This window comes from Sander lucioperca, chromosome 8, assembly GCF_008315115.2.
Source record: "Sander lucioperca isolate FBNREF2018 chromosome 8, SLUC_FBN_1.2, whole genome shotgun sequence".
Lineage (NCBI taxonomy): Eukaryota > Metazoa > Chordata > Actinopteri > Perciformes > Percidae > Sander > Sander lucioperca.
This window is the reverse complement of record NC_050180.1, coordinates 7,480,919-7,505,848: the sequence shown is the minus strand read 5'-3', so window position 1 is coordinate 7,505,848 and position 24,930 is coordinate 7,480,919. Positions and strand designations below refer to the sequence as shown.

The 24,930-nt window shown below is 40.1% G+C and overlaps 1 protein-coding gene across 1 annotated transcript in view; it reads left to right on the top strand.

The window, feature by feature from the left end:
• The first annotated feature begins 2,627 nt into the window (after positions 1–2,627).
• The window catches only part of col18a1a (collagen type XVIII alpha 1 chain a), a 106,510-nt gene continuing 84,207 nt past the window's right edge, over positions 2,628–24,930 (top strand). The window contains exons 1-2 of the mRNA XM_031296505.2: positions 2,628–2,794; positions 2,889–2,962. Coding sequence (XP_031152365.1) covers positions 2,784–2,794; positions 2,889–2,962 — 85 coding nt within the window. The 5' untranslated portion in view covers positions 2,628–2,783. The remainder of the gene's footprint in view (positions 2,795–2,888; positions 2,963–24,930) is intronic.

Below are 24,930 nucleotides of genomic sequence, written 5' to 3'. Positions count from 1 at the left end.
CCCTATTAAAATAATTCTATTCTAAAATAATAATAATAGGATTTATAAATGAATTACTTTGAATACACTGTGATCCTATACTGTAGCAAGTCTTCCATTGTTGTTCCAGGTATTAAAAAGGCCAAAACAATTACCATGAGCACAGCTGTGGTCCATGAGCATTGCTGGTCAGATGATGATACCGTAATTGAAGTTTCATTATAGAGCTGCAGTTGGCACTACATTTTACTCTTTGTGAAAAAGAGTCCCGCCCTGCTCTCTGTGAGGTTACACTGCAACATAGCATTTAACAGACAATTTTGCCTTTCTTTTCCCTGACATTGGAATGTGAGCGAAGCAGACATTCACAGAGCTGTGGACGTGTTCAGACAGTAGCCTGAAGGCCTACAGATAGAGACACTAATGTAGTCTAATACATAGTGCCAGAGGACTGAACCCAATGCCTTTTCCCTGTGATAACAAACGCACCGTATATGTTGAAAGAAGTCATAAAGAAGGTACTACAGGTACCTGGTACATGTAAAGGAAGTACCATTACATGCATGTTTTATTACTTTTTTTAAAAACTGTCCAATCCAAGACATGCATCAGTTCATAGGCTTATCTGTACTTCTGCCTGGAACTGCTGCATTGATGGGTAAAGTCTTCTTTTATGCGTGTGGCAATGGTGACAAAAGCCAATCTGACATGAATATATTGCAGTGCTTACATTTAGCTGCATCCTCTTTTTATTTGTTGTTTGTTTGGTGTATTTGACAAAAATATAAACATTCATATCAATTAAAATCAACATTACATATAAGACGTTTTCCCCTATTTTTCACAATAAAGGTTTGGAGTTTTTACATCATGGTTGCTGTTGTTTCTTCACTCCAACAAGCTCCACACAGGACACAAGACTGGGTTATCTAACACGGACAAAAAGAAAAGAAAAACCAACCAAACACAATCAACTGTGTATACTTTTGGTTGACGGCAGTGCAAAGATTACTTGTACAGGACCAGAATCACCTTTCCTCTGCAGAAAAGAACACCAACCTCGTCCTCTGGTGGCCATGTTGTGTAAGTGCAACATGCCACAACTCAACTCATGTTCAAGCTTTTCAGGGCTGATAACAAGACTAGTTTTATTCGAGTATGATTCGATGGTTTTAATTTGTCATTGATCCGAACAGAAGCTAGAGTTATAAGTGGCACTAAAAGATGGTGATCTTTGAGAGATTTGGAAGCATTTTTACATACAATATAACACTCTACCACTTCTCACTTATACAACTGTGTTCTTTTGCGCATAGCCTATTTATACCCCTTGTCATATATTGTTATTTTGCTAACATATTGCATGTTCTGTAGCATGGGCATTTTAGTTATAGACTACAGTAGGCCTATGAGATGACTCTCAGTTATTCTTTTTCTTTTCTTTCTTTTTTTATACAATTGCATTTCTTTTTACATTGCTAAAAAATATATCTTCCTCTTCTTACCTTTCTTTAACCTCTAAGCAAAATAAAGCAAAGTAAATAAGCCTTCCCTGAAACTGCATGTGGTCATTATCTTGTCAAGTCCGGTCTTGTGAGCCCACTACTCGAGAAGGTGGTGACAGTGTAAACTTTGCATGAATGACAGAAGATTTTCCGGTGGAAAACTTTGGTTTACACAGCTCAGGCTGTAGTTTGTCACCTATTCACACATCCACTCCAGCTAATGTCAGTAGAGGGACATAACCTTAAACTTGACATGTTTGTCACGAGAGACACAAGCTGTCTGTTCTCTCCTCATTGTTAAAATGTCAGAAGCAGGAAGAAAAGGGGAAAAAAGTTTTGCACCCCCAAATAAATAAAATAAATACAAATCAGAATCAGAAAATGTTTATGGCCAAGTAAGAATTTGCCTTGGAGGTTGGTGCATACATGAACAAACAAAAATATTGAATATGAATGATCTTATGTTGAATTTATGTTGATGTCGTTTCTCTGTCTTTGTATTGTGAAGAAACAGATTGTAACACTATGCCCAAGACAAATTTCCACTCGGGGACAATAACATGTATTCTATTCTATGAAATAAACAACAAATAGGCCTACAGAAACAAATACATACTAAATAGCTGTTTAACATAAGCAAAAAGAAAAAAAGAGGCTGAATGGATTGAGTGGGGGGTGGTGATGGCGCAGTGGATGTGACACATGCCTTTGGTGTGGGAGACTAGGGTTCAATTCCCACTACAATACATCAACCAATGTGCCCCCGAGCAAGACACTTAACCCCTAGTTGCTCCAGAGGCGTGTGACCTCTGACATATATAGCAATTGTAAGTCGCTTTGGATAAAAGTTTCTGCTAAATGACATGTAATGTAATGAGTGCAGTATGTGCAAAGGACGGCTCATATATATTATATGTGCAATGGGCCAAATAGCCTATTTGTAAAAAAAAAAAAAAAAACAATCTTCTTGTTCTTCTTCTGTCTTAATATTATTATTTTTCTTATTATTATAGTATGTTTTTGGATGATACCGGTCCCTGATTATACAAGCGACTGCCACTTGACAACCAGTGGAATTTGTTCCCTTTTAGGACCTGGCGGAAGTCCCTGATGTGAAGCCGTGCAGGCCTCTCCACACGTCTCCTCTGTCTCCAGCAGAGCGCTGAGTCCCCATCAGCTGTTGGAGCCGCGTGCAGCAGCAGCAGCGGTGCTGGACCAGGGAAGCTGGGAACACTATACACCCCGTAACCCTCGAACACCCCATGTAGCTTTCCCACTCGATATCATTCAAAGAAGAAGATGAAGATAAGGTACTTTGTTTTGTTTTTTTTTGGCGTTTGTATTCCAACTTTTTGTAGCTTAATTGCAGTAAAGCGCTACAGTGATTGCTTGCTTCCTCTGCAGGTGTTCCTCATGGCTGGAGCGCCTTCTCGGCTGCGTCCTAATTCTCGTCAGCTCAGCTGCGTCGCAATGGCCAGGTAAGAGCTAATACTGAGCACATGAATGGCATGGCTCAGATAGCATGCTGACAGCTTAGTTAGTTTTACTTTCTTGAGAAACTTTTGCCACATTTACAGTGTTTTCTAGCGACATCCTGTGCATTGTTAATAGCCTTCGGTCAATCAATCTCCTGATACACTTAACGGTTCCTTCACAATACAAGTTTAAAAAACGTAAATTGCTTGCACTGAGAAATATACTTTATGGGAGGCTGCTGGAGGTTATCTGTAACCTGTACTAAAAAGTGAGTTCAGATAGTTACAACTGCAAGCTACTGTACTCGATGTGTCCCTCAGTTCTCACAAGAATTATGTTTTACACTTAGTCAGTTATGGCGCTACTGTATGTTTGCTCACTACTGTCTTTGGCTGGGATTGCATTTGTCTACTACTTATTCTTTGCTCTTTAAACAGCACCCTTTTCTGTATCACTAATAGACTGACTGGCATGGTTGCTGCGATGACACATTGTTAGGATTTAGTGATAAAACCCAGCAGTTTGTCCATTCGGAGAAGTGGCTTTAGGAGTGTTTACTGGTTTTTCTCAAGTCCAAAGTCTGCAGTGCTCAGAAACCTACATTCCTTCTTTTTGCCCTTTTGTCTTGCTCTGTGTCTAACCAGAGACTGTTGCTCATAGTGGCTGCATCTAAATATTGAAAGATGTTTATGTTCCCCCCTTTTCCTCCAGACGAGTTAGCACAAACACAATTCGTACTTGTATCATCCCAGCAGTTATAGTGTCAGTACATTTGAACCATCGGGAAACGACAAAGGATCATTTCTTTTACACACAATGGCAAATGGTGTCAAAGAGCTAAATGAGCCGCTGAATGAAAGAACTTTCTTCTACTTCTGAATAATTCATCCTTTGAACCTCACTGATGTCCTTCATTTAATTTAGTAAACGTGGAGTTGGAGAACTGAGTCACTGTCAGATGATATGGAGAGGAAACTGAGAGGACATTGATTAATATTTGATTGACTTTGATCACTACCAGCTAGATGCGGTATTTTAGGAGCTTTGGGAGCAGACACACTTTGACTGCACTCATTGTATTGTCTTTTGTAACTAATCCAACCCGTCTAGTACGATGAGCAGGTTTGATCAAACATTGTTTGCATTTTGCCATTCATCTACCTTCTGTTGGTCCTTCTTTTTCGTTCTCTTTTTATATTAACATTCTCCATCTTTATCGTCATTGGAGATCAGAACAGGTAAAAAAAAAAACTTTAAAAGGGTAGCCTAAAACATATTTCAAGTAACACTCAAACAGCGTGACATTTTCACCGGAATGCTGTCCCGTCTGTGTGTGTCCAGGTTGAAAAGGCCTGCCACTCTGTCTCAAGAGCAATGCCTTTGGCTGCCTGCGACATGGTTGAATTAGGTCTGATTCATTCCCAGTCCCTGGCTGGGTCAGGAATCCCTATTGTCATGTGATCTTTGACATGCACCCAGTGTGGTTTTGCCTAAGAGAGGCAGGGGGGAGGCAGGGGGGAGGGGAACGGCTGTAGGGGGACACCCCACTGTGCTATTTAATGGATGAATTAGATGCCACATTAAAAATCACAGCTGGTTTGGGGTTCTCTCCTTTTCAGTGCAGTGCATGGTGGCCGAAAGTATAGTCTAGGTCCTGGGTAAGATTTGTATGCACTTCATTTAGCGGAGAATATCTCAACTGTTATAGACTAATATGACCCCATTGAACAACGTGGGATGTGTGCCAAAGTCTCTACCCGGGACGAAAGTCCTGAAAATGACCACAACAGGTGACACTGTTATCACACTACAGGTGAATGGGACTTTTTCTTCCCTTTATAGATATCCTTATACATTTCTACCAGATTAATCTTCATATTAAGAGAAATACTTTTTGTATTACACTTTGTCTTAAAAATGTAATTAAATATGCAAATTAGGCAATATCTCATTAAATATGCGTACATATAAGCTCTTGAAGCTACAGATTTTCTGAGGTGATCACAATGGTCACAATGACCATGTAGTGTAGGCTAAGTGTAAGAATTCTGGTTTGATATTTATAATTGTGTGTGTGTGTGTGTGTGGGGATGTCATGTTTTGTGCTGTATTGAATGGAAAAATTATAAATACAATTGTATACAAACAAGGGACTTTTTTAAAAGAAAGAAAACAAGCATTTGATTAATATACAGACATTTTATAGCCAACCTTGCTATCATTGGAATGTTAACTTAAAGTGAAAAATACAAAACAGGTTTATTCCCTGTGTTGCAAGGTAAAACTTTTACAACAGAGTCCAGGTATGGGGATGATGAGAGCTCATTCAGTGATAGGATTTTTACAACTATTGCCTCCCTTGCATTTGCAGTACTTGCAACAACGGATACCAGCTACTCGACAGGGACACCCATTCTTGTGTGCACACTTGCCACACGAGCAGGGATCTGGCAAACCTTCAGGTTTTGAGATTACAATCTCAGGGACTAATAAACTGCCCTTTCTTACAAAACCATAAGCATCTGCATTTAAGATCAAGGTGGCGTCTGTAAATGGTGCTTGGACCCAAAGCTGCTGTTGATAATAGGCTCTTTGTATATGTTTTCTTTTAGTTGAGGTGCAAGCAGTCCTCTCAAAGTCCATCTTAAGGGCATTACTATCGAACGCAGCAATGCGCATGTCGTCAAAAATGGTTTGAGACATTTGACCAAGAATGTTTCCGCCATTTGTATTGTTGAAATAATAGTTGAAATTGAGAATCAGAGAAGAGTTGTCTGGTTTGTGGACAGTGTTCAGAGCTGCAAGTTTGGTTGATATTTTGCTGGTTGTATCGCACCCAGTCAGCGCATGTATGCTGGGAGACACTGTGTGAGCTCGTCTCCCAGCGCTACGCAGACATGAAGTGGCAATATTGATCTTTTCACTCCTGAGTTTCGGATGAGCCAGAGCTCTTGGAGGCCAAGATTTCTCCAATTGACTGTTATGAGTAGAAATGCTTCGCCTTTCTGAGAATATAGTTCCCAGTTTATATACGTTTAGAAGATGGCTGTGTCTCATGTGACCTTGTTATTTGTACATGCTGTGACTATACAAATCACAACATGTAAAGAGGAACATGTTGGTGTTATTTTGTCACTTATTGGGAGCAGTAGGCTAGTTGGAACCGATTACCTTCAGGATCCGTGCTAGGCTAAGCTACCGGTGGAGCCGTCAGAAAGAGTTACAACACGCACAGAGATGAGAAGGGTATGTATGGACTTATCTAACTCTGGGGGATATGGTGAATAAGAAAGTCCCAGTAAGCCGGCGTGTTCCTTTTAAAGTTTAGGTTAATAAATAACTGGCAATTCCTGTATGTTGCTAGTTGTATGTAATAGGTTGACTGTTTTTTTAGCCATTTTCTTTATATCAAATCAGAATGCTTATGCTCTTCTATGACCTTATAATCATGGTCATTGTGAACATTGTAATCACCTCAGAAAATCTGTAGCTTCAAGGGTTCATATGTACGCATATTTAATGAGATATTGCCTAATTTGCATATTTTGTTGTTTTTTTAGACAAAGGGCAATACAAAAAGTATTTCTCTTAATATGAAGATTAATCTGGTAGAAATGTATGAGGATATCTATAAAGGGAAGAAAAAGTCCCATTCACCTGTAGTGTGATAACAGTGTCACCTGTTGTGGTCATTTTCAGGACTTTCGTCCCGGGTAGAGACTTTGGCACACATCCCACGTCGTTCAATGGGGTCATATTAGTCTATAACAGTTGAGATATTCTCCGCTAAATGAAGTGCATACAAATCTTACCCAGGACCTCTACTAGTACAGGGGTTGACGCGTCACGTAATGCATGTATAGTTGCAGCATTTTCAGGAAAACATCTGCTTCCATATCTCAGATGTGTCCTGAGAACGACGATCTGAACTTTTGCATTTTATTCTAGTTTTCTCTCTGTAGCTGCAAAAATCAGTTTTGGTGATAGTTTTTAAGTTCAGTTTCTTGGATAATTGAAATTTTTGATTTTGTTTTCCTGATTGTCATTTTACCACAGTATTCATGATTCAATCCATTTTAAAATTTCCGTTTGCTGTGTGAATGGATTTTTGAAAGCTTTCACAGTGACGACCAGTGAAGTCAGTTAAGGCAAGACACTTGAATGATTATCAGTGTATAGTAAGTAAATGCACTACTTGAAGAAACACATCTTTCTTTCTTTTTATTTGCAATTCTAATGGCATTTTTACCTTTGTTAGATAGCAGAGAGATTGGCAGGAAATTCTGGGACAAATATAGAGGGAAGGGACGGTCCTTGACTGAGTTCAAACCTGACACGTTGTGGTGACATCATGTGCTTTGGTCTACTGTGCCAACAGAATGCCCCACCTGTGGCGTATTATTATTTTTAGTGATAGTGCAGGTGGTTGCCAATGAATAGCAGCATTTTAATGAAAATTTAACAAATCAATTGCACGAAATATGCCATTCTGCTTGTGATTACCCTTGTGCAGCACTTCTACACACACAGAACATTGACAACCGCATGATAATTCCAACAAAGATAATTCAGGTCTACATGGTGTGATCTCTGTCAAGGCAGAAGGAGAGAGCTGGAAGTTAGGTGAAGAGCAGGTGATTACGTTTTCAAAATGAAAGTGTAAAACCAGTTTCTTTTGGGCAAAAAAAAACGTACCAAAGTACTTAATGGTTTTCATCGAAACTAATACAATGTTCAACTTTAGCTACATAGGCTACGTTTTCATGGATTTAGACAACGAAGGTGCCACACTGGACATGTACAGGACAAAGTACGCAATAAACTTTGCGCACACAATTCTATTCTTGACATCCCTTTTATAAGGCATAGGCCTACAAGTATTCAAATATGCAAATGAAAGGACATTTATGGACAATTTGCTGAAACAAAAAAAATTAAATAAATCCTAAAATGTTTTTTTTATTCACCGCAAGTGCAGCGATTCGTAAAATACATGTAATTCTGCACTTTGTCTTATTTTAAAAATCACAGAAACACAGGTTTTCAATGCAGGACATGGATCAACAAAAAAAGCACAATTGACACAATTGGTTTTATAAACTCTAGACCTCACAGTATATACAGTACTCTGAGTTCAAGTCTACCCCTTCAAAGTCAGGTTATCTGTGGCAAACGACTATTAGATTGGTGCCTCTGTTAGGATCATTGTAACTCTCAAATGAAATAAATGGACCGACTGTGCACAGATTCGGCTGACTCATTGAACCTTGTGATGTCTAATCCCTGGATTTTCTAGTCGGTAAACCTACTTATTCATGATCGACTTCTTTGGTGGTGCCTCAAGGCTCGGAAGTCACATCTAGCATTGTTTGGTTGTATTGTGTCAGCCACCAGCATTTAAAAGGTCATTAAACCTCTGCTAGGACAATGGTATATATCTTTGAGTGTCAAGTTTGGCTTGTGACTTTCAGGGTTGGCTTACGTGTGTGTGGCTGTGTGTGGGGGGCCATTCAAAATGTCAAGTGGGTGTCTGTACCTCCCTTTCTGGCTCCTTTTTTCAGCATTTTTAAAAAAGTTTGACTCAAGGGATTGACACTTCCTTTATGCATTTCTGCTCTTACTCATGCCTGTATGGCAACTGTCTTTTGTCTGTCATTCACCAAGACACATCTACCTGTACAAGCTCTCAAGTCAGATGCTTCAGTAATGGACTGAACAGGCCTTTTTAAAATCCCATTTGATGCTTTGCTGTAAAAACACTCGAGACCCCATATGAAGCTGTTTTTTTGGTTTCATGAAGAACACAACAATGTTAATAAGATCATTTCTGTCTGTCTCTTAAAACTAGTACAGCGTAACAGGACCACACTCTAATGCAGCACAGCTGTCCAAAACCAGGACATAAAAGTGTCTAAACACTTACTAAGGAGACTGAAAAGGAAATGTAGATATGGTGTAGTTTACTTCAATGAGGATGTGTTTTTATAAGAGAACCACGGTGGTCACATCCTGCTTTGATTACTTAATTCAACCCATCTGGATCCTGTAGTGAATCTGAAGACTTGTATATCTGTGTTGGACATTGAAAAACACACGGCCCAGTTTGAGAATCAAGCCAGCGTCACCAGGCACGCTGTTTGAATTAAGGTGGATGTACACATTGGAAGCATAAAATAAATGTGATTGTCGCTTTGTTTTTCATACTCTTTTACATGATTTCCATCTACCACTTATATATTGTGTATTTCCTAAAATTCTAAAATTTAAAACAACATTGTGGTAACCTTATGCCCAACCTATGAGTTCATAATCAAAGCAGGGAGGGAGTGAATGTGGCCAGAGTCCTAGGATAACGTTGCTCTGCCAGATAACTGCTCAAATCGATGGAAAACATTGAGAGTTCATTTATTTATCATACAGTACAGCAAGCTTCTGCTTGCTGCATTCATTTAAAATGCTTGTTGGATTCAGTTATGCACATCGTTTTTACCTTGCAAGTGCTGATATCAGAAACCTAAGTGAATGTTCGCTGTCGTTCTGGATCGGACTTTACAGGAAAAGAGTAAAGCATTTTAGACAAAACAACTGGCCACAGTAAAGAGAGTGACTTGATTATGTAGACAACATAGTTTTGTTAGCATTGCACTTGCAGGGCTTTGCTCAGTATTTGTGATCCCCTATCATCTTGCTCTCTAGATCAGAGCATCCTTTTGAATGTTGCAGACAGCTGTTATTTGTATTTTTATGTGCTCCCACCACTCGGTGTTTCAGGTGCGCTCTGCTGTACTCTCATGCTGTCCCTGATGTCAAAATGCCAGGTTGACCGCGGCAAAATACAGAGGGACACCATAATTACTGCTTATGTTCCAAGAGAAGAGGATTTGTAGGGCCACTTGCTCTGTACACCCAACTATCTCCAGCACTAATGGCACACTGAGTGCCCTCTTACCTCTCAGCACCTCTTTCCTGTTTGTGGTGAAACCCTCACTTATTTGCTTGTCTTTCCCAGCCGTAATCGGTGGTAACAGTCAGTGGAAGGTGTGAAGCTCTGCAAATAACAGGACTCTACTGTATATGCAGGTTTTGTTTTAAACATCTGAACATAGAGCAAGATGGAAAAGCTTAAGTATTACCAGCAAAAGTAAAACTGAGCCTTGCTGCATCTCTGCATGCATTTTGAAATTGTATATGATTCAGGAAAACATTTCTAGATATTTGAGCAAAAATAAGTGTGGTTCATTATGCATCATAAGATGAAATGGAGATAAGAGCTGCAACAAGATAAGAGATTATGATTTCATTAACTTTGTTGTAGGAGTACCAATAGTGTACAGCGTGTTGAAGCAAGCCACCAAGCTACTTCATTCAGCAAAATTCCCCACAATGAAAACTGTCATGGTGAAGACAGCAGCAGTTGCAGTAGTATACTGGAGCATAAAACAACGTTAATGTAATGTAACGTAATGTTGTCATAGACTTGTCAAACACCCAGACTACCCTGGTAAAGGGCTTTTAGTGCAATTTCAGGCCATTACATTTCAGGCTTACTTCTACTCCTTGTGGTCAGTTTGTCAGCACTGTAGGCTGTACCCTGGGTGAACACTGGTTTCCATGGCCACCAGGTGCAGATTTTTCCACCACAAAGCCGTATTTGGCTGTAGCAAAGGAAACCAGATCTGTCTACCTGGCACTTTGTCCCTGTCTCTAGCTTTAGGGAGTGTTCACTTGTCCTCACTGACAGCCTGCTGAACACAGGGAGGCATGAAACAAGAGACCACCCCCTCCCCCCCCCCACACACACCCCCACCCTCCACCCATTTACATTCTCCTGTCCTGAGAAATCTATACCATAAGCTTTTCACTCTCCATGAACGAGGGCTGATCCCGAGTGACCAAGACCATATAGACCGCCTACAGTTATAATGGGATCCTCTGACATTATTTCGAAGGCACCTTTCAGATTCAGACCTGAAATAAGCATATTTTTACCGTCAGATGTGAACACTGTTAATACAAGCACCGGCTACCACCCAATGCGTTTTTTTTAAATGAATGAATAGACCATTCAGCATTTCATGAGGCCCCTCTCGGGAATGCCATTGTGCGTTTCGACCCTCACTTTGTGGTTATATCCCTCTTTTTGCTCTCCACATCGTCTTATCTTCTGATTGACTCTCATGATGTGCAGGCCGCTTTTCAGGGCATCCTTGAATTCCACTCATTCACCCGTCCTTCAAGAGCTGCCATGTCTGAAGGCACTTCTCTTTTTCACCCCCCCTCACTAATCTCACACCATGGGGGTGTGAACTGAGGAGAATCCCATGGGACGGAGAGATTACCATCAAACCTAGAGCTCCTGTGACAAAAGGGGGATTTGCTGAGTCCTGTTCCTCTGTCCTCCACTTTCGAATGGTCTTGCCAGAAGTAGGACTTTGGGTGAGGTTTGGAATTTGATGACATGGCCTGTCTTTACTGTACCTGTCGAACACTGAGAGGTGGACTTTCCAGGTGCACTCAGTATTAGATGTAATCTCAGGTAGTGGAGTTACATTTGAAGATAAAGATGCTTTGTTTTTGCAGGAAACAGTCAGCTGTTACACAATCTCCTGGGCAGTTCAGTGCTTGTGTTTCGTTTTCTACCCTCATTGTGTTTTTAAGACTTTCTTGTGGCAGAGTGGCAGAGGCAGGGATGTTTCCTGTTTACTGTACGGCACTATCACACAGCCTCAAAACACACTGACAATTCTGAAGGGCGGTTACATGGTTGGACAGGAGCAGCGTGACGTTTGGTTGCGTTTCTTCTAAACTTGAATCCGTCTCAACTTTATAGTATTGAAGGAAAAACAAACAAATATTCGAATCCCGAAAGTGAAAATCGAATACCTACCCAACGAACAAATATCCGAGTAGTCGAATATTTAGATCGAGCCCTCAAAATGGTTGGAAACCACTGGTTTATGGTTTATCTTTAACAATGTATTTTATTTTAGAATCATGTTTTAATTTAACATTTAAAGTTGATAAGTAATAACTACAGCTGTCAAACAGTACAGTACTTAAGTAATTGTACTTAGTTACATTCCATTACTGCAGAAGACTAAGGCTCCTGTCGGATCATGTGCTGAGCCAGGATTTTTACAAAGTGAATGCTTCAGTTGCTTGTAACTTGGAAGCTGCTAATTGTTGTGTGAATCATGAGCTCGCAGACAATAACGGGTGCCCTCCATTCACTCTGTGGTTGTTATGGGCCAGGTGGCACAGTGCCATCCATTGAGAGGTTTAGAGAGCAGGAACATAGGCCAACCATGGGGACGTTAAATATTTAGAGGTCCAGTGAAAGATTTGCAGGGCCATTCCTCTGCTGAGACAGTAGCACTGCATCAGTCGGAGAGATGGGCTGAAAAGGTGGGCAGTCAAATTGCTCCCACGGTGGCCACTTGACTCACCGAAACATGCCGTGAAACTCCGTTAGTGCCATGTTCAACAGAACCCTGTGGTTTCACAAGTCCAGTTTATAACCTTATTATTTGGCCGTGGTAATGGACTCGGCTGTGTAAAGTTTTTGTAACCTTGAGGTTCCTGTCTTGAATGTGTCCGCCCAAGTTTAAAACACAATAGAAGATAAGATAAGATAGACTTTATTCATCCCACACTGGGGAAATTCCTGTGTTACAGCAGCTCAAAAGAAAAACAATGTACACACATCATAATAACACAAATACACATTAAGTAGACATAGGAGAAAATATATACATAAAGTATATGAACAAGAAAATAGAATCAGTTATAATAACAATAATAATAATAATAACAATAATAATAAATAATAATAATAATAATAATAATAGTAATAAAAACAGACATATTTACACAATAAACACTCTTATATAAACAGACATATATACACAGATATACAGATGAGTAAGGTACAAGAGGATAATGGCACATAGTTCAAAATAGTAAAGGTGTCAGTATCCATCCAGGCAGCACTGTGCTGTTGTGGACTCATCCCTGGGCACATTTTGATGGGTTCTGTTCTCTGTAAACTGACGGCGTGTCTACATAGCAGGTGTTTCAGCTGCTGCTTTGCTTACATGCTGCTTTCACTACACAGGTTGTGGAGACATTTTGTGATACATAAAAGTTACAAAAGTTGGGAGCCCAACTCAGCATGAGAATAAGCTCGGCGAACTATCACCAAGCAGTCACAATTACCTACCGGAGAAGACTTTATGCATTAAAACAGAGGTTCTCAATCTATTTTCAGCCAGTGACCCCTTATGAAAGCCATTTTTTGATAGATATTAATCCACATGTATATCATATAAAAAGCACTTAAATGCATTGTAAAGGCTACAGCATATACTGGCTGCCAGAATTCACATACAGTACACTATGCACCTGAGTGAGCAATACAGTCGATGACCCAACTGAACCTGGCAGCCCACTGTCATCTTAAAGTGTCTGGACCCCTAAACAGGCACACGTTAGCCTTGGGCCTTTGGATTTGTGCTTGTTTTCTCTCAGTCTCTTGTTTCCTCCCTTCTTCTCTTTCTCTCTTTCAGTGAAACAATAAAAGCATAAGGTCACTGTTCGTGGAAAGCCTTCGGGTGAGAGTAACTATATTTCTGGTTTGGCACACAATACATAGATAAGATCAGACGGAAAGGTTGTAACCTTAGTTTATATTTTGATCTCTTATCTGAGCCATGAATGTGCTGTATTCTGCCCTGAAACTAAATGTGTCCTGTTGCTAGTCTGAAGACTTGGCATAGCAATATCTATGTTTACTTTGGACAAGAGGCATCATATTTATACAGGCATGATAAAGACCATTCTGTTTTAGCTCTTATGTCAGTTATCATTTTTAAAATACCTAGTTAAATAAAGTCATACATCTCAGCTGCAAGCTCACCATATTTTTCAGCTGGTTCACTAAGTTCACTTGTTTTAGATCAAGTTGGTGTACCAGCTCACCAAAGCCCCATCACGTGGATTATAACATGCCATTGCTTAGCTTAAGCTGAAACAGAGGAAGAGCATGACCTGTGGGCTTTTTTGTGCTAAAGTGCCCAGTGGGGGGAACAATGAACGCTGGCACCCTGGACCCTAGTCTGGCCTGTACTAATTGAGGCTGATATTGTCTTGCGATGAAAGCCCTCTTTGTCCCACTTACTTTTCTTCATTTACTGTATCCCCTGGGCCTCTGATATAGCAGGGCATAACGTAATTCCCTTCCAGGCATTGTCACCATTCATTACAGAGGATTAAAGTGTCAGTCGAAGGTGAAGTATAAACTAGCCAGCATTTTTCAATGACGGGTGTTTGAAGGAGTTATGCCTCGTAAGCTAAAGGTTTGTGCCCCGTCAACACCGCTCCTACTGTAGAGGATGAGACTTTGCCTTTTGGGGACTGGAGGGGATCATCTGAGGGAAAGGTCAACATCTATGTTCTCACTAATCTATAGCCCCTTTCACACATGCTAGACATTACCTGGCGTTGCTGTATTTGTGAACACAATGGTTCAAATCAATTTGATCGGACATCAAACAGTCTTTATCCTGACATCTCCCTAGTACAAAGATTGTGTCTTCTCCAACTGAGCCCAAAGTTTGGGAATTTACAGCAAGCGAGTGGGTGTGTTGATGATGTTTCTGTCGACTTACACAAAACCGGAAGAAAACAAACATGCAAGGTTGAAAAAGATGAATGATGATGATTTACACAAAGACGGCAACGAAAATGTCTAACTGGAGAAACGACAAGATTTGGAAACTTCTGTTGGTAAGGGCCAAACTTATCAGACAAATTCATGGAACGGCAAAAGACTTGTGTATTGTGTATGACCAAATTACGAGCTGGCTCTGTGATGCGTGTAATCCGCATCATGTCTGTTGCATGATCTACCCAGACGCCACACATTGTCTTAAGCAAACGCCGTTTTTTTTTTTTTTTTCGCCGTTGTGCTACATGTTTGAAAGACAAACTCCGAACTACGTGGGGACCTGATTCCTCGGACATTGTCCGGAGTTCATATGTGAAACTGGTTTATGTTAGATGTGATTGGTACTCGGTAGCCAGGTAACAAGGATTAGGACTGAAGAAATGGGTAGTGGCTCTCAGCGGTGAGCTTCTTTCAAATATGGTGACAACTTTGAGCACAATTCAACCAACTCAATGATTTTCTATTTAAAATACATTTACATATGTAATTGTCCAGTGCAGGGTAGATAAGTGGGCGAGCACACATCCCCTGCTTTTATTTGCTTTCATTTATTGTAGTGGTGTCTATACTGTGGAATTTGTATCCGTCTGCTGCAAATGTCAAGGGTTTAGGCCTGTGATTCCCTCCCAGACAAAGAGGAAGCTTTGTGACAAAAAAAGAAGTGTTGTGCCCCTTTTCAAGCTCAGATTTACTGTCAAAGTGTTGATCTGCATTGACACGTTCTTGAAGTGCTGTGCAAAGCTGAAACTCAACACTTGAGTGAGGCCTAGTGGGTTCAAAGAACCAGCAAAAGGACAGAGAGACGGGACCAGCCAGCAGACTGATCTAACAATCTGCTCCTTGCACAACCTGGCTAATGCACAAATGAGATCTGCATGCAAATTCTTCCCACATGAAGCCCACGTCTTGAGCAGAGGATGGTATTTACTTATGCATTCAGGAGTAACAACAGGAATGGAAGTAAATTCATGTTTGGCTTATGCTGATAGGATGTGCATATGCACTTGTACCTTTGCCAGCGTTTTTAGCTTCTTGGTAAATCATAGACCAGTACAGACAGGTAGAATGGTGAATATGAAGATCTGATGGGCCATTAAAAGGAACAGGTGAGTGCAAGAGTTGGAATGGCATAATAATCTTGATAAATATCACATTTTTGAAAAGCATTTTTTTGGATTTGCTTTCCATCTCCAGATAGGATACAATCTATGAAGCTCACAGAAAAGGTTTTCTTCTAAATCAAAGGTTCAGAGGTCTTCAAAGCTTTTGAACTTTTTATATAATCTAACCTGGATTGTGTCAAACAACTGTTTTTAACATACTGTAAGTAGAGGAGACCGGCGTTTGTAGAACAGAAAATGTTCTGAGAATGATGAAAAAGTGGGACATTAGAGGTTTAAATTACACACAGCAGCCCAGTAATAATTGACTTAACTTTTAATCGTCACTGCATTAAGACATCATACGGCTACCCTTACTGTACATACTGTAGTTTAATTCTCTTTACTTTAACATCCAATATGTGCATAGTTCAGTAGCTTGTGCTGCATAGCCAACAAATACCATTGAAATTTCAGCATCAAGCATTGCAAAATGTGGCTTTGATCTGATAACTATATCTCAGAAAATACAACTGCTTTCTTCTTACACGTTTACTTAACAATCACTTAACCATCAGCGTTATTGATGATTATTCATGGTCTTTGTCAGACGCTGACGAAACACTGTACAAGATAAGATACAGCATGCAAACATCGTCTTCTCTTGTTTTGGAGGACCGCATTTGGGCATTGCTTGAGCAATCAATGTCTGGGCACATGCCTAGACTTGAGCTTTATAATTTGTAGCTAAAGCTTCTTTCTTAGACGTTTGATCTTTGAGTCCTGGTCTTAAGTCTTTCAGGGTGATGGAAATTAAGTTATTCCAGACAATCCCCCAGAAGTATCAGTGTTATGGATTTGATGAAATATTGTTACTGTGCAACACACTTTGTTGATGTGAATGTCATTGTGTAGTGTTAGGAACTATAAACCTTGAGTTTTGCATGTTGAAACGTTGTATCAAGGTTGTTAGATGGTCAGTCAATAAATTGTCCTGTGTGACTGGCAGGAGAATCTTAAGAATGCTGATAGCCTGGGAAGTTTGTCAGTGGACAGTCTGCACGCCAAAGAGGTGGGCCTCTATTTTATTAGATATGAGCATGTCTTGGAATGTGACCATAATGTACCTTTTGACTCCTAGAGCCAACAGGCAACTTCAAGTTGTAGAGTTGTCAAGTCCTTTGAGGTCCCAGTTTTAGTCAAAAATACTCATTTATGGTTTCTTTGTCTTATTTAAGGAGTTTGGTTATTGCTTGTAATTGCCAATTCTCGATATGCTGTCTAATTCACAGAGTAAGATGTACTGTAGAGGATAAGCATCTCTAACCACCATTTTATTTTGTTCACATCACTATTGGTACGCTCTCCAACCAATGTTTTTTTTTTTACTTGGCCGGAAGGAAACAACACTATCTAACCAGACAACTGTTGACAGAAAGCAGGTGCATTTACTGATAGTATGACGTCAGTGCATCTCAAAACTTTCTGCAACTGCTTCACAATAAAAGCCCTAAAGCAAATAGGGCTGGTTACCAGTATTTCTGATTCTACTTAAAGTCCAGTATTGATTCTGTTTTGATTCAATTTGACTTGATCCTTGAAAATTCAGTTACTTCAGCTAGATTCCATTGATCGGGTTTTACATTTGTCTACATATAACAAATGAGCCTTGAATATAAAATTGTGTAAAGTGCACATTAGAGGCTAAATTATACACAAATATCCCTGTTATAAAACTGTGAACCAAGTATTTGTCCCGTAAAGTGCAGTAAGTGTGCATAGACTGAAACAGCTTTTTTTGCATGTTGTAATACAGTAACTCGATTTCCACAAAGTAGACATTTTACACAACACAGACGTACATGTTGGCTTAAAAAAGTCATAAATGCAAAGATATATCTCTGGATTTTAAGAATCGATGTTGGATCATTCACTGAATTGGAATTTTTTTCCTGAGCCCTACAAGCAAATATAATTGATTTTGGCTTCTACAGAAGCATTTTTAACGTGCCAACGCGATGGACTGTGAACTCCTTTTTCATTACGGCCACGGTCAAGCTGTAAGTAGTGCTCCAGGGACAGTTATTCCGACACAACTTTAGTGAGTCAGAGCGAGGCTTTACTGTCACCTGGGGAAACTTTGCTTTGGTTAATTTGATCTTAATTTGAGGTTATAAAGTTGATCTGAATCTCCTAACCCCCCTATCCCACCCATAGTCTTCTATTTATTTACAAATGTACATACTGTAACTACACTTATACATAGCCATATTCTACTACTCTTCATACTAGTCATCCTGCACATACACTTATTCTTACTACTCTTATAATGTTACTGTTTCTGCACTACAATGGTACTGTTAACACACTGCACTAGCTGTACATACTGCACATATCTGTCTATATGGTTCATACTGAATATCCATATTTATTCTGTTTTTCTTATAATACACTGCATATATCTATATTAATTTTACTACTATTATAATGTTACTGCTGCTACATTGCACATATATGTACATGTTGTTCATACATTATTCATATTACATGGCCATATTTATTCTGCTCTTATAAGGTAACTGCTAATACACTGCACACATTTATATTTAATGTATATTACTCTAAACCACCTTCTCTTAACCAACTGTACACTACTGTCTACACTGCACTATATTTCTTGTCCTGTCTATACTTGAATATCAAATTGCACTTTACTACTCTTTTTGCACTTCTGCTTGGATGCAAACTGCATTTCGTTGTCTTTGTACTCTTCACAATGACAATAAAGTTGAATCTAATCTAATTTTTTAATGCTTCTGTGTTGCTGGATAACACACGTTATCATATGGGAGAAAACCTCCCACAATCATTAAACCAACTGAAGAAATGTCTAACCCATGTCAGACATTGGCTGGGTTTCCAAATCTGCCTAGGGTATCAACATTTTTCTTTTTAACTTGATCTCCATCCCTGGAGAACTTTAGGTTGTGACAGTTACATGTGGAAAGTCAAACTTATTATAAGCCAGTGATCTTTTTAAAAATAATAATTATTCAGATTTTTACTAACACAATTACTATTGCTTAAAAAGTGACTGTGGGTTATTTTTTATGGTTACATTTTATTGCCTTTACTGAAACCTCAGTCTGTATGAACAGAATCAAGCTGGCATTTTTTCTTCCACCAGTCCCTTGTTGGTATGTTCTTGGTGGTTTTCTGTTTATGCAAAATGGGTTACGAAACTTGAAATGGGTCAAGTAAGTTGGAAAGATTAGAGAGCTCAAGCACACAATGAGTGAACCCAACAGGCTGTGGTTTAGATTGACATTGCTTATTTGTCTATTTTGCAGCTGCACATTTTGGTTAGACTGTGTAAAGTTTTATCCTTTCCATTTTTTTTTACAGATATTTTTTTGGGCATTTTTAGGCCTTGTATTTTCACAGGACAGATGCAGACATGAAAGGGGAGAGAGAGGGGGAATGACATGCAGCAAAGGGCCGCAGGTCGGAGTCAAACTTGCGACCGCTGCGTTGAGGCGTAAACCTCTATATATGTGCGCCTGCTCTACCAACTGAGCTAACCCAGCCACTTTCCTTTCCATTTGTGTAGGAAAATTATGTTTGTCCCATCACTTCCTACAACTCAGACTGGTAGAAAAGTTCTCTTGAGATTGTTGTTTCAGCTGATAATATCTGGCATGCTCTTACGACTTGACACTGATGTCAGATGATCAAGACTTTCAGGTATTACATTTCTTCAGATGTCAGTGTGTTTTATCTCACTGCAGTCTGCCAGTTAAAACAGTAAGGAGTATTACTTACCTTTAGGCAAAAATGTTTGGATAATTTAGTACATATTTTGAAATACAATACTGGTATCTATCTTTTACAGAAAGTCGCTAGATTTGTCGCTAGTCGCTTTTTTGAAAAAAAAAAGTCGCTAAGGGGGTATGAAAAGTCGCTAAGTTACACCTAAGAAACACTGCTGTACAGAGGCTTGTACAACAGCGTGCTGCGTGTGACGTCTTTTGCCCATGCGGGATCGCACACACACACACACACACACACACACACACACACACACACACACACACAGGTTCTTTGATTTATAGTTGGATGTATGTACCGTATAATTTAGTTTGTTTAAATTTGTAAATTATGTTTTAGCATTGGCTTATTTATATGGCTTATTTATATGCTTTGTTCGCAATAGTCTCTCTTTGTGGTTTTGAAAAAAAGTGGCAAGAACTATTTATAATATGTTGAATAATTTGAATGAGAACAGAGGTCAAACCGTCCAAGTTATAGCCATGTAACATGCTTGTTGGCTGCTTTTAGATCTCCCATCAATGTAGTTCAAACCTTGTCATGGAAGTAAGTAAGGCAAAGGCCCCCTCATTTCTTGTAATTATTGTTTGTTAAACCTCACAATGTAATTGCCTAATCTAATTCTGACTCCTGATATTGGATTGACCCAGATCAGATTATAATGCTTTGGGCCTAGCACAGGGAACAACAGGAACTGATGCAGCATCAGTTTAGAGGCACACATCCCACCTCGGTCATTTTACAGGCTTCAACTTGCTCACAGCTTTTAAAAAAGCCACTAGAAGACTTCTGCATGCAGAAGGGCTTTGCTGTTTGTGGTCTGCAACTGTATGTTTTTAATGTCTCCCTCTAGCTACAAGATGATTTGATGTAATGTGTTTTTTTCACAGCAGTTAATGTGTGTAAATGCCGTTTTACTGACAAGGATCCAGCCGCAAATTGACTTCAGTATCAACTTCAATTGAGTAAAGACCAATTGAAGTTGATATATTGTGCATTTACTCACAAAAGGAGGCATCAATTAAGCATTCAGACATGTTTTCTCAGTATCTCTTGTAAAGCTGCAGAATGTGACATGGAGTGTCCTTCTGTAACACTGCATTGATGGATGGCCCCCCCCCCCCCCCCAACCCCACTGCAGTATGCTTACCCTGAGGGCAAGTCAAACCCCTCACTTCCCCACCCTCTAAGACCCAAGTCCTGCCTCAGGCTCCTGGCTGTGTCTCAGGCCAGGACAAAAAAAGTGACGAGGTGTGTCTGTGTGAGTGGAGGATGGGGGGTTGGGGCAAGGGTCCACAGTGCCTTGGCTTAAGAGGCTGGCCACTTTCCACGAGTTCAATAATTCACAATGGGGTGAAACGTACACCGGCAACAAATGACTCCTTGATAAACTCAGTGGCGAGCTGAGCTGATGGCAGACGATTATTCAGAGGGTATAGGACAAGGTAGATCTGTGTGTGTTGAACAGGTTCAGTGCGTTGTTTGTAGTGTTTGAACTGTGTCAGGAGAAAAAGCCATCAGGACTTGTTGGCTCGCATGAGGTGTGTATTTGCCTCCACTTCCTGCCCCTTACCTTCCATATGCCTTTTTTTCTTCCTGCCACCACTCAGGTATTTGGACACATTCCGGCCATGCATACCGCCACTCAGCCCATACAGCGATGCAGCGCTATTGGGTTACTGCGGCGTTACCTAATAGGTCTGATCTGGGCTCCAAAGCGGCATAGTTATACGATTGGCTTCCTCATTAAGCCAAAGACCTTTTGCAGGTTTTCACCTACTGTACCTGCAAATTAAATGCTTAGTTTTTTCCCCCCAGTGAAGTGAGTTGTATGATTTCCTTTTCAAATAAAAACCCCACAGATTAAAGTTGGTCCACTGATGGTGCAAGACATCATTCAACTGAGTAGAAGCCCAGAGCTTTCCAAGGGGTTATTAAATGCTTATCAATCACTAACAAACCATGACGGATGGCTTCCTGGACTTTTGTTATGAATGTGGGATCTTGTTTTCTGTTACTCTTGCAGAAGGAGGAGTTCGGACATGTGTTTGACACTCATCTTGGGCTATTGACGTAGTTAGTTCTGGACAAATATTTTCATCTAGCAATTGGTTGGAAATGTTAACCTTGAAACAAAGAAAAAAAGGAAACGTAAAGAAGAGAAGTACAATTCATCCCGCTGCTTCATAGAGCGTTTGAGAGAATGATTGAGCTCTTGTGTGTGGCTTCATGAAATTCAGCCTTCAGAATGTCGTTTGTGTAACAATTTGTAGCTGCTGCGACATACCCTTTTGTAGTTTTTGTATTTATTCTCCATTTGAATGGTGCATTGTTTGTCAAAAAGAAGAAAACAAGGCCACACACACACATGCAATTCCTCCCATTTAGAGTTCACCGTCCTCCGCTGCCAGAAATGCCATGGCGTTAAGCTGCATGTGTGTGTGCAGCTCCAAATTCTGGTGTGTGTGTCGTTAGGTTAAGGATTTCTGTCACTCGCAGTGAAAAAGTCCCTTACCCCCCTCCCTTACCCCATCTCTAAGTCCTGACTTTATTTTATCCCTGCTCCCCCTCAGTGAGTCCAAATGGTCATAAGCTCAGTGGCTAAAGTCGAAGTGAGGGGTCGGCATGCTTTCTCTGTCTCACACACACACACACACACACACACACACACACACACACACACACACACACACACACACACACTAAAGTCGCCTTGGTGAATAGTCACAGCTTGTGGGGAATGCCTCAGAGCAGACAATAGCCATGTATTCTTACTTACTTCTCCCATTATCCAACTGAAACACTGCAGGACTCTGAGATCTAGTGTGTTAGCTCAAAGTGTCCCAGTCTGGCTTATTTTCTTTTTGTGACACAGATCAGAGTGAGTAAGTAGGCCTACATTGGGCAGTTTTTAACCAGTGAGAACCGCTAAATGCTGCTGACACTGTTTCAGAAACACCTTTTGAAATTTCAATCGGTCTGTCTATCTTTAATAATGCTTGGATTTGTAGCCCCGAAATTAAATAAAATAGACATAAAACAAAGAATTGGACAAGCAAATGCCAGGCATGTGACAGTTAGCATAATCACAATTCACCTGTATTCATTTTTGGCAGCCAGGGCAGTTGGACCAAACCAACAACATGTTCTGAATAATTGGAGAGGAAACAAAGAACACAACTAAATAAGGAAAATTAAATGGGAGAGGGCGAAGTTTAAAGAGTGTGAGGTAGGGCTGAACGATTTTTGAAAATAATCTAATTGCGATTTTCTTTCCCAAATATTGCGATTGCGATTCGATTATTTTTTTAAGCTCGTCTTCTGTATTATTCAACAAAGACAAACAATAAATCATTTTATAGTAAGAACAACACACAATTACACACTAGACGGTTAAATAAGTAAAAATATAGTGTGTGTGTGTATGTATGTATGTATGTATGTATATATATATATATATATATATATATATATATATATACACACACACACACACACACACACACACACACACACACACACACACACAAACGTGTATTTTTTTTTACAGTGCACAGAGAGGAGCTGCCTCCAGCCCCTCCCCCTCGTGAAGTTGCGTGCCGTGTGCATGACACCGTCAACTTTGCACTTGCTCAGAGAGGCTATCGTTACGTTAGCTAGTTTCTCTTTAAAGTGTTCAACTCTCTTGTTAACCCTTGTGAAACTGACCGTGCCATCCACATTGTTGTGTGAAAACTTCCTGAAACACTTCATAGATAAAATTGTTAGCCTGAGCTTTTTATCCCCTGCTTTTACCAGTGACCCCTCTGTTCCTTCTTTATGCCCAGCTGTCTTCCAGCAGTTTGAGCCAGTTACATTACACGTTCTCTCGGACGTAGTTAAGCAGCTTCGTCCTGCAAACTGCCTGCTGGACAGTATCCCTGCCCGCTTACTCAAAGATGTCTTTAACACTGTTGGGTCCAGTATTTTATCCTTGGTTAACACATCTCTCAGCTCAGGGTGTGTTCCAGCTGTTTTTAAACATGCTGTCGTGCAACCACTTTTAAAAAAGAAAAATCTGGATCCTTCAGTTTTGTCTAATTTTAGACCTATTTCTAAACTTCCCTTCTTATCTAAAATCTTGGAGAAGGTTGTTTTTAATCAACTACAATCATTTTTAGATGATTTTAGTATTTATGAAAAGTTCCAGTCTGGTTTTAAGCCCCGCCACAGTACTGAAACTGCCCTTCTAAGAGTCTATAACGACCTTCTCTTAGCGGTTGACTCAGGAAACTCCGCTGTTTTAGTGCTTTTAGATTTGACTGCTGCCTTTGACACTGTCAACCACTCTATCCTCTTATCCCGACTCAAACAAAGTGTTGGCATTACAGGCATAGCCCTAAAATGGTTTGAATCTTACTTGGCAGATAGGAGTTTTGCTGTCCACCTTGGGAATTGCTCTTCGTCTGCTGCCCCTCTTTCTTGTGGGGTCCCCCAAGGTTCCATTTTGGGACCCATGCTCTTTTCTCTGTACATGCTGCCCTTAGGGTCCATTTTAAAAAAACATAACATCTCTTTCCACTGTTTTGCAGACGATGTACAAATCTATTTGCCTGTAAAAAACATTGACAAGAACACTGTCCAGCCTTTGTTGAACTGCTTGAGTGATATCAAAATTTGGTTGGATCAGAATTTTCTCTGTCTCAATGATAATAAGACTGAAATTGTTGTATTTGGTCGCGCTGAACACTTTAGTGCCTGTGTTGATGCTCTTGGTACGTTAGGTTCCCATATTCAACCTTTTACCAAGAATCTGGGTGTGATTTTTGACAGTGCTTTTAAATTTGATAAACAGATAAGCTCTGTTGTTAAAACCAGTTTCTTTCAGCTGAGACTATTGGCTAAGGTTAAGCCTTACCTGCTACGCAAAGACTTTGAAAGAGTCATACATGCATTTATTACGTCCCGTTTAGATTACTGTAACTCTTTGTATGTTTGATTGGATCAGTCATCCCTTCGTCGGTTACAGTTAGTCCAGAACGCAGCAGCTCGACTTTTAACTGGGACTAAAAAGTGCGACCATATCACACCGGTTTTGGCAACGCTCCACTGGCTTCCTGTTTCTTTCAGGATCAAATTTAAAATTGTATTAATTGTTTTTAAGATCTTAAATGGGTTGTCGCCATCTTATTTATCAGAGCTTTTACATGTCCACACACCTGTCAGAGCACTGAGGTCGTCCAATCAGATGCTCCTCGATGTGCCCAGATCCAGGTTAAAAAATAAAGGTGACCGAGCCTTTGCAGTGGCTGCTCCAAACCTCTGGAATGGTCTACCT